Here is a 13,949-nt window from a genome sequence, read left to right as displayed (position 1 = left end):
TCACAGAAGAGGGGTACAAGAAATGAGCGGTCTTGATGTCCCTGCACAATACGATGCATTGTTAGTGTAACGATTTATTTTTCAGAGCCAAAAATATAATCAAACTCCTTTCTCGAACAGGACAGGTTTACACTTTGAGATCCTTTGAATGATCTTTAAAGTTCATCATGTTCATACACAAATTAAAAAGAGTGAATATTTTCATAGATACATAGGATCACATAGGGAAGCATTGCCCTCTTCTCATTGGTATCAAATTCCTTTTTCTATTTTATCAATCGTACTACTATTAGCTATAGGCCGATTGATCATGCACTGCCCATTCAAAGATCTTCAAACTTTATGCTCTTCATGTTTGTGCCCCATCTTGAAATGAACTAGTCCTAACAAAAATGGCGGCCGCATCCCACGAGGTTTGCAAAATGTCACATCCATCACTTCTTGAATGACAGGAAACAAATAGCCAGAGACTGTGTGGTGCCATAAATGAACCAACGCAACTGGTTTATCCAGATGTAGTCCCATACAAACTGTTCCGATACTTTACTGCACAGAAGGGCTCTTTCTTTAATATATGCAAAATTAAACATCAATCACCCCGTCAATGCGTTATGATGAATTATATGTCGGTGACTGCCAACAAATTGATTTCCAATGTCCCATAATGCATTGTAAGGACTGCAACTCTACAATATACCAGTCAGGTGGAACACTAGTTGGGGACTCGAACTCTGGACTTTCCGTTTCACTGAACCACACACGCTTCGCAAACTTTACCCCTCCCAAATGTACAACCTGTCCGATCAAGCCTTACTGTGCGCCTGAACCGTTTTATTTGTTAGCCGTTATGTTCAATATTAACACAGCGTCACAGAGTGATCTACAATTAGGACTTCTGTATTCCGTGTCATACTGTGTTTTGTTTTCACGTGCTCTGACTATTTGTCCCAGTGTGATTTATTGACGCTATTGGGTCGATAAATTGGCCTTGGTGCAATCCGATTACTACCGGCTGCTTCTACATAAACAGAGGAGTGGTTCCTGGCTGTTTTTTTGGTGTTTTTGTCGGGCTGTCTACTTTGTCATTTTGTTTTTTTGTAAACCGGTTTATAGAGAAAAAAAAAAACATTACAAAGTAGACAGCCCGACAAAAACGCCTAAAACGCGTCAAAAACCAGCCGGAACCACTCCTCTGTTTGGAGAGTATATCTATGCTCATCCGTGTACAGTTTTACTTCATAATTTTCTAAGAATCATACAATCTAGATATCATGTCTTGGAAGTGTCATACCTAAAGAATTGACCCAAACTGAACAAGACATCGATGTCACTGGATTTATATTTCATTTGGTTTGCAAATAAAGTAGGCTCCCAAGTATATTATACCATGCATATTGATTTGCTGACTGTGATCCTGTTTAGTAACGAAAAATATTACATGTCCATATATGCGTCATGATACAATATAACACTAATAACACCAAAAACAAACAACCTGTCAAGTTAACACCGCGCTACATAAACTTTAGCAAACATAAAGATATATTTCACCTGATGTGAAAGAATTCACCATTATTAGGCATCTCTTGGTTACGCCGAAAGATCGCTTTTGTTTGCTGCTACACAGTGTCTAATCCTTTCCAAGAGTACTATTTTATAATCACAACAGGCAACCTTTATATTGTTACATAATTGGTACCATCCTCATATAACCCACTTTCCAAGCAGAGGAGTGGGTCCGGCAGGTTTTTGGCGTGTTTTTAGGCGTTTTTGTCGGGCTATCTACTTTGCCATGGTTTTCTTGTCTCTATAACCCACACCTCTGCCGGCCGTCGCACTGATAAATGCCTAATAAACCTAATCACTTCAGCACATTACAAGCGTTTAACAAGTAAGTGTGAAGCGTGCCAGACCAGGGACGGAAATCCCTCCCCCCGCGCCGCAGAACTTCCGGCCCGTCTGGGTTATAGAGACAAGAAAACCATGACAAAGTAGATAGCCCGACAAAAACGCCTAAAAACACGCCAAAAACCTGCCGGACCCACTCCTCTGCTTGGAGAGTGCATATAACCTGGAGTATTTTGGAAATCACATACAATCAGTCATTTTTCGAATAACTATTGCCAAAACATATGACCGATTAAATGTAAAACTGTGAGAACACTCAAAAAGTTTTGGTGGCTTCTTTAAATAGCTCTTTTCTTTCCTGATCATTAAAGAGGCAGTTTGAGATTTTACAAATCGTCTTCCATCGCTTTTAACATACAGAAGCAACAAAATTCTTCCCCCATAGGTAACTTTTCCCCCACCGCCCTTTTTCAATTTCAAGAGAGCGGGCGCTAATCATCAATGACGTTACATATTTGTTGACTCATCTTCCCGATCCCCTTCCGCTGGCTTGACTACGATCTTAGCTGAAAGGCTGTCTTCGTTTACAGGTTTTGGTTGCTTTGTATCATCAGCTTTCGCATCCTGTTGAGGGGACTCGGTCACAGTTCCACTAGAGGTCATGCTGGAGAAGATAGGCTCGCTCCCACGCTCGTGGACAAGGAGGTAACGTCGAACCAGATGAGACAAGACCTCCTGGAAAAAAGAATTTTTGTGACATTGGGTATTTCAAAAGCTTCTTTAGACACAACCAATATTAATCAGCTTCAAAGTTCCAACGTTTCGGTAACACTATTCAATTTTGAAGCTACCTTCCTCATCTGATCATTGCAATAATGACTGGTTCTACTTCCCACCGCTAGGTGGCGCTGCAGTTGGAAGAATGCGGTCCCAAACATGACTAAGCTTGTATCCCCCTCGCCAACCAAGGTAATTCATGGATGTTTCGTGGCATGTTACGTACGGGTAATGCATTTCTCTCTCTCTCTCTTTCTCCCTCTCGCAGTATTATAGAGATTGCAAGATTCTATGATTGCATGTTTACTAGATTCAATTTCAATGCATACTTTTGCCGATTCGAAAGATCTGCGGAAATTTCCCTAAAAGCAAACGGATAAACATCAACAATTTACTTTTACAGTGAAACACATTTGTATATTATCAGTGCAGTATGACTACAGATTTGAGGCTTACCTTGTAACGCCGATCGTTCTCAGCTTTTGCTCGTTCCTGAAAAATAGAACAAAAACGTCATCCTACGAAAAGCACGCCTTCTCTTAAAACCAACTATGTCGTAAGCTCTTTGGGCCATTCATGATCCTGATGAAGAGGAGAGAAATCTTTGAATTCTCAAGTTGCTCATCAATACCTTATTAATCAGTTCAGACTTAAACCGCTGACGTAAGCAGCATTTCTTGATGACGTTGTTGTAGATGAACTTGGGACTCGGGATGAGGTTGAAGGGCACGGGTAGAGTCGTGTCGTCACGGATGTACCGCAGCATCAATTTCGTCACTTCGAATCGCCACTCAGTCGTCTCGTTGTCCTGAAAACACAGACGTTTATGCACGAAAAAGGTTATGTTTGCGGTACCGTTTGTAGGTATGTTGGTGGCCGGTTTGTGGATAGAATAGTGCCTGTAAATGCGCAACCGCAGCTCCTGGACTTGGGGAAGAAATTGATATAGGTTTGGACCCACTGGCATTTTGGGGGGAAACTGCAAGAGGCTTTTTGTTGTTGTTGGAGACTTTAGAAGAAGATAACGCAAGAAAGGATGACTAAATTCATGGGGCATTTACATGTAGGTAGCTTATATGGAGATCTAATAAGACACTGATTATATAAATCAAGACATGATTTACATTAGACAAGAAATGTACAAAAATGTCAAAACAGGATACTTTTATATACCTGATGTCATGTAAGAACGAATATATAATGGACAAAGTTTGTAGTCATATTTCCAAATGTTTCAAAAAGAGAGAAGAAACTACTAGGTGATCATCATTTAGTTTAGCAATATCCCACAGGTTGTATGTCTCAGTTTTTAGCATTAGAATGTAGCATTTTATCAATTTATGTTTTATATTATGTTCCCTACAGACCACATGTGGTCTTCTGTGCATTTAGCCCTTATGGGCAGGAATATGCAATAAAGACTATTATTATTATCATTTAAACATGTTATTAATGCAATGATTTGAAGAGATACTGTCGATCCATAGAAGGGCAGAAGAAGAGGATGTTGCAATGTATCAACTTCAAACATTCTTGATTTAATAGTCTACTGTACTTAGTATCTGACTTACCACAATGGCCTGGTAGGAGTTACTCATCATGGCGATAAGCATGTTGAGGAGGACGACCGCTGCCACGACATTGTAGAGTCCGTACAGGGCCAGTCCGACGTACATGGTCAATGTGTGCTCCTTGTAGCGACCATCCGTGTTGCCGCTCTCGCTGATGGACAGGTCAAGCGTGTCCTTCTCTCCCAGACCAAACAGTGACCAAAACAGCTCAGCAAACGAGCCACGAAAGCTAGAAACATATGATAGATTGGAAGAGTGTTAGGCTAGTTATATTTCATCGCTAATGTTTCAATAGCCATTCTGCTACCTTTGGCGGGGTAACGATGAATAGGTACTTCGGGTGGTTGTGTGGATCCGAAAAATTACTCCCACTCATGCACGGTGATGAAAGGGATACAACATAAGTAACGTTTGGGACTGAATCCTTCTCACTACAGCGCCACCTAGCAGTGAACAGTTTTTTCGCCAAAAAGGTTATGTTTTCGGTAGCGTATGTATGTGTGCATGTAGAAGACTCAAGCATAACTCAAGAAGGCCTAGATAAATTGTTTTCATATTTGGTATGTGGGTAGGTCTTGATGAGACCTGGTAATGATTAGATTTAGGGCCCCCTTTTTAAGGTACTCCAGCGGAATTTCCTGTTTTGATATCTCGTGTTCTGTACACGCTATGGCTGTGTTTTTTGAGTGGCGTTAAAAATCCCGAAAACCTCTGCTTGGAGAATAGTGGACAATAGAACAAGTCACTGTTGCCCAGAAAAAAGGTAGCCGAAAGACTACCGGAAAGTTTGCAGGTAATTGTATTTGGTTGTTTGAAAAGAACCTCAATACTCGGGGAGTTATGTTTGACGGTTGGTTAGTCACGAAAATCAAAATGAGTCTCAAGATCAAATTGCGTGTCGGGTCTCTCCAAGACTAGTGTTGTTCTGTAAGATACTAATCTCCAAGCAGATCTAATGGCCGCGGTTGCAAAGACCGTATTCAACTGGCAAAAGAAGTTTTTATTGCAACCCGAGTTGTAATTATTGGATACGGTCTTTGCAATCGCGGCCATTAGATCTGCTTGGAGATTAATAAGATGCTACTTACTGGCCGAATGCGTTTTCAGTCTCGCAGGTCGTATACACCAGAGGGGAGGTGGCATTAGGACTCTGACACATGTTGTCGATGGCGCCACCGTAGAAGTTGTACAACTCGTTCAGTCCCGAAGAAAAAGCGATGACGATGATGCCGAAGATTACCAAGAACTTGATGATGTCCTTGATCATGCTGGCCATGGACAGTGCCATCGGGCCGAGGAAGCGGTCGATGGTGAGGAGGTTAAGCAGGCGGAGGAAGGCGACGACGCCGCCGACTGCTGTCAGAGCCTCGGCGATAAGAGTCGTGTCGTATGGTTGCCATTCGAGCCGGAAGACCACCTGGGGACCACCATGCTAACAATGCACGGATAACACAATACAGTCATCTCTCTATCCATCGGTGAGATGAAATAGGTAGGTCAGTTTAGTTAAGAGACACATATAGAATCTTGATGCTGAGAGACATTATTGTTTGTCATAGAAAGTGCAAAAGACATTTCAACATTTTGCTGCCGTTAAAGTTGCTTACATGGCCAGCTGCCATGACATTAACCTGCAAATGTCTTTTCAAACGTAACGGCTTTTACGTGGATAAGGAAAGGCCTTTAATTTAGCAGATTCCTACTTACAGTAATGGACGCAGCAACACGCATGGCGAAGGCTGTCAAGTAGATGACAATGATGAACCAAGAATCCTTCCCCACTGCATCATAGATATATGTCCGGGCACCCATCCTCCATATCAGCCTCGTCTCTTCCAACAGCATCCCTAGATAATGGGAAATAATGGGAAATAATGCATATGGGAACACGATGTGAAAACGGTTTGCTGTATGTTTTCGAGAACAAAGATTTGACTCGCAGAATTATCCACCGACCAGTCTTCTGGACCCCATTGCTCATATCACATGACCCTCCGGAAGTGAGTGTCGGGTCAAAAGTGGTTGGAAGTTGGTAGCGGCCCCCGTCCAGACCACCTTTGACCCATTGCTCATGTGCTACATGTTTGATACATAAAGAGGAACATGTGAGGATTTACCTATTCTCACAAAACTCTCATCGAACAACCATCACTAGTTTTGCCATACACATTTGACCGTAGAATAAACTCAAATCTATCGTCTAGTGACATGGATGAAAAAGAAGTTGAGTATATGAATCTGTACCGAGAACCCAGGCTAATATCATCCACTCCAGTACCGTCCCATCTGGAGCCAGCTCGCCGCCTGGTGGGCCATTGAAACCGATCCTTTCTGACCTGCAGAATGTACAACTAACGTCAACCTCAGTTCAAGTTTCTCAAGCTAGGTACATCTGTTCGTCTCAATACGCCATCTCATAGTTCAAGATGCGCATGTGTGAGCAGTTCATTACGCATGGTTAAGATAAACAATCAAGATCCATTGACTTGCGCTAGCGCGCAACCAATTCCCACTTGTGTAGACGTTTTTCAACCCGACAGAAGGTTTAAACAATGATGAACGTCTAGACAAGTGGAATTCTAGCTAAGTTACCCAGACCACAATTCATCATTAACGCATGCGCACATGGAACTGTGAGATGGCTCGTACCGTTACACATTATATTCCCACTCACAAAAAATAAGCCTCTTAATGAACCTATTCTAAACTTACCTTAGTACCACTAGAATCAGGAAGGTCAGAAATGAGGTCAAGTTCATGGCGAATCTGACGGCAGGAGTTCTGATGAAGTGACTTGCACGAGACATGGGGGCCACCAGATAGACGAGGGCCAGGATTGGTGTCAGTAGCATGACTACCAGGCCGCGGAGGTACTCTGCTAGGCTGGCGTTGGTAGGTTTGTAATAAGGCCCGTACCAGCACTTTCTAACAATGCGCTGACTCCACCGGTTTGCCACAAACTGCAGGATATTAGAGGAAAGGATATATTTCTTAAACTATTTACTAGATCTAAAAGTCTAAAAGTGACATTTTAAAGTAAGAGTTTGTGTACACATAACCAAGGAGGTTAAATACAGTATTTAACCTCCTTTACACAACATTGTACACATGCACTACAAATTATGAAAATTAGTCATCACCTGAACCTCTATATTATTGCAAAATGTTGCTGCCCAAATCTTTCTCTATTTATAGTTTTAAAAAGAAACATACCTTCTTCTGTTGGTGATGTACAGCTATGTTCAGTCGTGAGAGTTTCACTTTACAGTTGTCGCCCTGTATCAATGGTGAGACTTCGTCTCCATAATTCAAGATGGCCGCCGCCTCGTCTCGGTTGCGCACTTGATCCAGCAGATCTACGCCCAATTGTCGGCATTTTTCGGCCATTTCCGAGAATTCCTGTTCCACTTCGGGATTTTTCGCGCCGACGTCGTCCAATCTCGTGCTGAGTACGAAGGCCCGACGGAGAGGGTCGTCGTTGGTCAGGAGGATGTAGTACGGGCTGACCAGGCCGCGGTACAGGTTTAGACTGGCTTCAGTTGAGGGGTGATCATTGAAGGGTACTTCATCGGGGTCGGGAATAGACATTTTACGGTCAACTAGCGCTTTTAGGACAGGGAGGCTGTTTTTGTGACTTGCGAGAACAATCGGTGTCATTTCTGGTGGGTAGCTACTACAGGCTGTGGACGGATAATTTTCCTGGAGGGGGTACAATGTAACGTTAGCCATGCCTGCTTTTGTAAATTTTATTAGATATTGTGTCAGATTTCGTCAAACATCAGCAACACCCACAACATACAATGTCTATCTCGGTAGAAGCCGGTAAATGGGTTGAACTGGGCATGCGCAGGGAAATGCATGGTGGGTAATAGATCAAAGGTGGAAGCCTGAAAACAGTTCTTGTCAAGACCATGGTTAACATATGTTTAGACGTGTTTTGTTTATGTCTCAGGGGCCCTTCATTTTGACATATAATTACCCACAATGCACCTCGCCGCGCATGTGCATTCTAATCGGCCGGTGAACCGGCTTATAGGTTATGGGATGGGGATAATAGTATCACACGTATGCTTACTTAAGAACTGTTCGGTATATGAGCCAAAAATATTTACTCAAGCAACTGTATACAATTTTGAAACAGTCAGACGTTTCAGACTGCTGCATCCGCTGTCTTTCGTCAGTGACTAAGGATAGGACTGGAAAACCAGGTTTTATAATCTCTGAATGTTCGGTATATTTCCATGATTGAATATCATCAAACACAATATTTCATTAGGAATATAATTTGCAAATAAATGTCAATGAAAACTTTTACCCACTACTTTGATTGGATATTTCAGCAGCATTTCAACCGCGGCCACGTCTTCTTTATCCACAGCGTACAAGAGCGCCTCCCCCGGCGTGGCTCCATAATGCAGCAGAACGTCGGCTACTTCAAGATGGTCTAACAAACAAAGTGCATTGAAACAACTGTAACTTAGAGGTATCAGTGCAGTCTTCATACTGTTTGTCGGCTGTCACAGACATAGAGTGTTGGCAGTAAAGGGGGGCAAAGAACGGGGGGAGGGGCAAAGTCCATATTTTTCATACACTAAAAGCTGCACTCCAAGAATATTGAAAATCAATGCATATATGGATAACTTTTAACTTAAGTACAACATACAATAGATTACAAAATCATAACCTCCGAAATAAGGTATAAATGATATAGGAAGTATATGAAGAGGGGGAGGGTACCTGAACCGACTGCCAGTTCCACCGCACACCGTCCAAGGCCATCCGTACAGTCGACATCTACTCTACCTTCTCCGTATCCTAGCAGTTCAGTGACCGTGGCGATGTCACCTGAAGCGGCGGCCGAAAGAAGCTTCTTCCCCGCTTCTGTTAGCACCGTCACCCCTGGGTCAAGGTCGCTACTCCCCTTGTGGATACCGCTCATAGTATCCATTCTGTAACCGTCTGCGGTCTCTGTAACTATATAGTTTTGGGCAGCAGACATTGATACCTATTATACACTGAGACAACAGGAACAAAAAGATATTCGTTCAAAATATGAGCAAGGGGATCTAGCTAAAAGCCTTTTGCATGAAGTCGTTCACATTCATTTACGTGTAACCGAGCAACGCTCGCGTGCAGCTAAGTGTAGAAAGGACAAGTACCCGTATACGTCATCGCAAATACACCGCGCCCCTCCCTTGCTTGCCAAGTACCGTGTCAGTCAGTGATGTTCAACAGCTCTGTGTGTTCAGGTCTGATGCACTGTGTTATGCGGTGTGTCGGCTGAGCAAAGGTTTCAAAGGGGGCTTTTTTTCGTATTCGGCGAGGTAGATTTGATGATATTAAGGCACACGTGTACACAAATTATCTCATGGCTATGATAAATGTTTATGTGGTGTCTTTTGATAAAAGTTTTTTAAACTTGAGTTCCTAAATTGTTCTACTTACGAGGTGCATCCAAAACGTTCGCGACGCCACTCGTAAACAAGAAATATATCCTAGGATATTTTTGCGGCGAGAAGCAGTACTCTAGCCTGACGAATCGCGCTCCTAGTGGCCAGCCGGTCCTGTGACCGCCATCCCCCTAGTGGGGGTCAGTAACCTCCGGCCGAGAGCTTTTGTAAACACAGGATAAGCAGTACTCCACGGCAGAGGCTCTGAAGAAGGTGTCTGACAGACACCGAAACGTGAGCAGGTAAATTATAGACTCTACCAGTCTCCACGGGTCGCTGGGAAAATAGTAGAAATTGGCCAAATAGAGTCAAATGTTTGAAGGGAGTCGGCTACGGAGATAAGGTCAAATATGGCAACCCTGCGACCCGTGGAGCTTGGTAGGGTTGCCATACTTGACCTTATCTCCGTAGCCGACTCCCTTCAAACATTTGACTCTATTTGGCCAATTTCTACTATTTTCACAGCGACCCGTGGGGACTGGTAGAGTCTAGGTTTTGTATGAAGAAAACTCAAATATCCGATGTTCTACCAACCTGATGGAATTATTCTCGGAAGAAACATAACCATGACTACGGGGCAGAACTATAAGTTATAATCATAAAGACTTCTATCAGTGTACACCAAAATTGTGTTCATCTTGATGTGGGCCTGTTAGGAAGAGGAAACAAATCTGCCCTTTGTTTCCACGAGAGGTACATTTTTAACTACTCTCGAAGTGAATATAGTACCAACCGTCTAACTGTTTCGAACCTTCACTGCTGAAGTCGGCTTGTGTCTATGTAGCCATTAATTCGAAGAACACGGCAAAAAACGAGGACCGAAATTTTGTATAAAAAACAACTGAAGTGTAAAAGTAGGTTTCCGGAAACACATATAACACACACACACATTGTACAAGGACACACACATATATGCTTCACAGGCACATGGATAGGAGAGAGAGAGAGAGACAGAGAGAAAAGGAAAGAGACGTATATATACACAAACACATACAAGGGGAGACACATACAGATGAATGTCGGACCATTACCAACTTAAAAACTGTAAACAGTTAGAAGTTATCTGACAAAGAGATGCCGTTGTTAGAACTTGTTACTACGGTAAATGCCTTTTAAAAAAGTGACCAAAACCGTTGCGTCTTAGTTCTTAAATACCAGTGTATGAGTTTGGTGTGGGAAATCATCTAACTCCAGGGAAAGGAGTGTCTGTGAAATATACAATTATGCTTCAACTTGAAGCATATATAATGTAAGTCAGCAGTCACGCTTGGACTACAGCAAGCGATCGCACATATGCCCCGGGCGGGCCAACGTGACCCGGGCCGGGGCATGAAGAAATCATCGCTAAATACCCACCGAGCAAAGGGGAAAATTTGAAACTACAGTCATGAGGTTGTAGTTTAGAAGGTGTTTTCGCTAAACTTTGAATTTGGTGGTTGTGCCGAATTGACCAGAGCGGTGGGCCAAGTTGACCAGATTTGCGACGGGCCGAGTTGGTAATGGTCCGAGCCGTCCTGATTCCCATACAGACACATGTGCACAAACTTGGGCACACACACATGCACATATAAAAGATACAGACATACAGGAAGAGGGAAAGACATACACGCAAATTTAATACTTCATGATCACTCCCGTGGGATAGAAATAAGTAGAAAATCACGACATACCTGTTCGCTGCTCGTTATCATGAAGCTCACAGTGCGACAGAACTTCAAATGGCTGAACTTGAAATGGCATCAGTTATATTCCCATGTCGTAGCTACCTACAAAAAAACCAGATGTATCCAACAATCAAGTCTAGATCTTATCAAGGAAAGGAAAATAACCTCCTTGGTCTTATCAACAAGACTGTCCGGCTTTTGTGGCCGTAAAACATTCACTAGCCAGCGATGCACTGTGTGTGGCAACTGAAATCACAACATTTTACGTTTAGCCGAGCAGAAACGTGTTTGCCAAATACTTGACACGAGAGCACACATCAAACCGTCCAGCGAATACCCAACTTCAGGCCACACAGAAATCCTCTCAAGCAATGTTACAAACAATGGGAGTTTCTTACACGATACGTGTGTGACATACACAACAAAGAATGTTGTTGAGACTACGTTTAGCGTAGCGGCCTTTCGCTGCTTACTCAAGTTTCTCCTCCATGTATCAAAGACGAGCACTGATACCAGCATGTATACGTATATCACTCACCTGAAAGGCATGTATACCACAGAAAATATATAAAGACGATTCAAACTCTACAACTGGATAAGATTCGGAGGTTTACTTCTGGACGTTTCGAGTGACATCCATCACTCTTAATCTTCTTCAGCGTCACTAGAATGACCGGCAGAACGAATCAATATATTATATCATGCAACTAACTGAAAAAAAAACGGTTGAACATGTCAAAAAAGTCTCTCGGTGCCGTTAAAGATCGTTTGCAGATGTCACTCAAATGTAAATTATTATTCGTTCCGCCAGTTTGAATTGTCTGTATATACTGTTAACCTGTCATAAACGTACGCAGTACATGTTGTTAACAAAGAACAAGCGACATGCAATTAGGCAAACACACCATCTCGTATTTGCTCTTGCATTAATTATTCGATCATTTCGGGAGTTCTTCGCAAATATTGCCTGCTTACAACACCCTCTTAAGTTGATACTTACCCAATCATCGACGCATGTCAGAATGTACTAAAGGTGGCCTTGGATGAGGAGATTGAAGGTCTCGAGCCTTTCGCGATGTCCCCGTTCCCAAACAGACCGAAATACGGTCTTTTGACTGTCGTTTTGCCACTTTTTGCCCGAAAGCTGCGAGCGACGCGGCAGTTTAATCCCTCGCAGGGTATAATGCATCGACTTTGAAGATATAAATAATATATACCAAAAGTAGGATTAACGTCAGGTAATTCTTTCCCAACAAGGTCCAGATGGTCGCATATACATCTAAAATTACATTTAAGCCTATCAAAACATGGCTTGACATAAAGATGATCGATTTTTAGGCGCCGCGCGAGGAGCCCATGTTCATCATTATCATCATAGGGTACCCCCATATAGCCCCATCAGGGGCAAAGTATGGGGGGAGCTGAGGTCCCGGGATAATGCGGGCAGGCCTCCAGCCTGGCATAGAACGACTCAACGGTAAGCCGCCACAACCGTCCCAGGCCAGGGCATTCCACTGGAATGGTACGGGGGAAGTAGGAGTGTTTGTATGTGTCGGTTCTGGCGTTGATGGTTTGATATGATGGCTCCCCGGGTGCACCAAGGCCACAAGTAGAAAAGCATTATTATGTATTCGGTGTAGTTTGGTGTGCATGGTCACTCCAATGTTCAAGATCCTACTGGAGACCTAAACATGTTTACTTACCAAATATCGACAAAGGTCAACCACAAAGTTCACAATTGCTGTCTAGATTTCACACCTCTCTTGTACCTCTCACAAATTCATTGGCCCAATCTAACAATAATTTGCCCCAGCAACAATTCCCACAAAATGATACAAAAACTAGAGTTCCACGACCCCATACCTTCGCCGACTGATGATTACCTTATCGGGAAGCATATTACAATTCTTTTACATGTATTATGCAAATAAGGACCTCATTTGCATGAATTATATCAGTTGATCATCTTTACTACCCAAATAACACACGTTGTTCAAAGCATGAAAGTCTTATCTTGGATAAGAAGGCTTTTGCAGTATTTCTTCATACATATTATCTTCAAGATAAAATGCAGTACTTTGGTACATAACACTGCAATAAAACTATGTTTTCCATGTGCCTAATGATCAAAGCTACAAACGTTCGCACAAAATGATATCTATGAAGTGACCATAGTTATTAGAAAAAATTTTGATTACCAGGTAAAAACTGTTATTTTTAATAACTACAGATGATAAGTAGACATCAATTTGTGCGAACGTACGTTTGTAGCTTTGACTATCATGCACATGGAAAACAGTGTTATGTACCAAAGTGCTGTATTCTATCTTTGGAAAAAAATCATACTAAGGGCAATCAAATCACGTCATCCATTTGGTCCCAAAAGTCAGATCTAGAATTATGACCACATGACCAGCTGTGAATATTCAGTACAGCTACAGTTCTTTCTTAATCTGTTAAAGAGAAAATAATGAATGAATGAAGACCTTTATTGCACATTTCTGCCACACTTGGCTAAGTACAGGTCGCAACAAAACAAAATAACAAGTACAGTTTACATAAACAAAAGAATATGGCTATCATTAGATAAATTCTACTTCTCCTCGCTTTTCGGTTATAGTAGATATAAAAGGACAGAC

General features: G+C 42.4%; 1 protein-coding gene across 1 annotated transcript; it reads right to left on the bottom strand.

The window, feature by feature from the left end:
* Positions 1–1,321: 1,321 nt before the first annotated feature.
* On the bottom strand, positions 1,322–11,957 carry LOC136445391 (short transient receptor potential channel 5-like). Its single transcript, XM_066443380.1, has 13 exons — positions 11,849–11,957; positions 11,317–11,412; positions 8,934–9,170; positions 8,516–8,640; positions 7,410–7,895; positions 6,909–7,156; positions 6,441–6,532; positions 5,904–6,043; positions 5,285–5,628; positions 4,197–4,425; positions 3,257–3,433; positions 3,082–3,117; positions 1,322–2,583 (listed from the first exon to the last, which is right to left on the bottom strand). The coding sequence occupies exons 2-13, from the start codon at positions 11,384–11,386 to the stop codon at positions 2,356–2,358; spliced, it is 2,412 nt and encodes an 803-aa protein (XP_066299477.1). The 5' UTR covers positions 11,387–11,412; positions 11,849–11,957; the 3' UTR covers positions 1,322–2,355.
* Between the last annotated feature and the right edge of the window lie 1,992 nt (positions 11,958–13,949).

This window comes from Branchiostoma lanceolatum, chromosome 1 (genome assembly GCF_035083965.1).
Source record: "Branchiostoma lanceolatum isolate klBraLanc5 chromosome 1, klBraLanc5.hap2, whole genome shotgun sequence".
Classification (NCBI taxonomy): Eukaryota; Metazoa; Chordata; class Leptocardii; order Amphioxiformes; family Branchiostomatidae; genus Branchiostoma; species Branchiostoma lanceolatum.
The sequence above is the reverse complement of the archived record's forward strand: the minus strand, read 5'-3'. Positions and strand labels throughout refer to the sequence as shown.

What these genes read in the sequence shown, in the direction of transcription:
- LOC136445391 (XM_066443380.1), bottom strand. Translation starts at nt 11,386, where the DNA reads ATGCCATTTCAAGTTCAGCCATTTGAAGTTCTGTCGCACTGTGAGCTT. An exon ending in TGATAACGAGCAGCGAACAG is followed by an intron (nt 9,171 to 11,316) that starts GTATGTCGTGAT and finishes AAAACTATATAG; the next exon opens with TTACAGAGACCGCAGACGGT. An exon ending in ACTCCTACCAGGCCATTGTG is followed by an intron (nt 3,434 to 4,196) that starts GTAAGTCAGATA and finishes CTGTGTTTTCAG; the next exon opens with GACAACGAGACGACTGAGTG.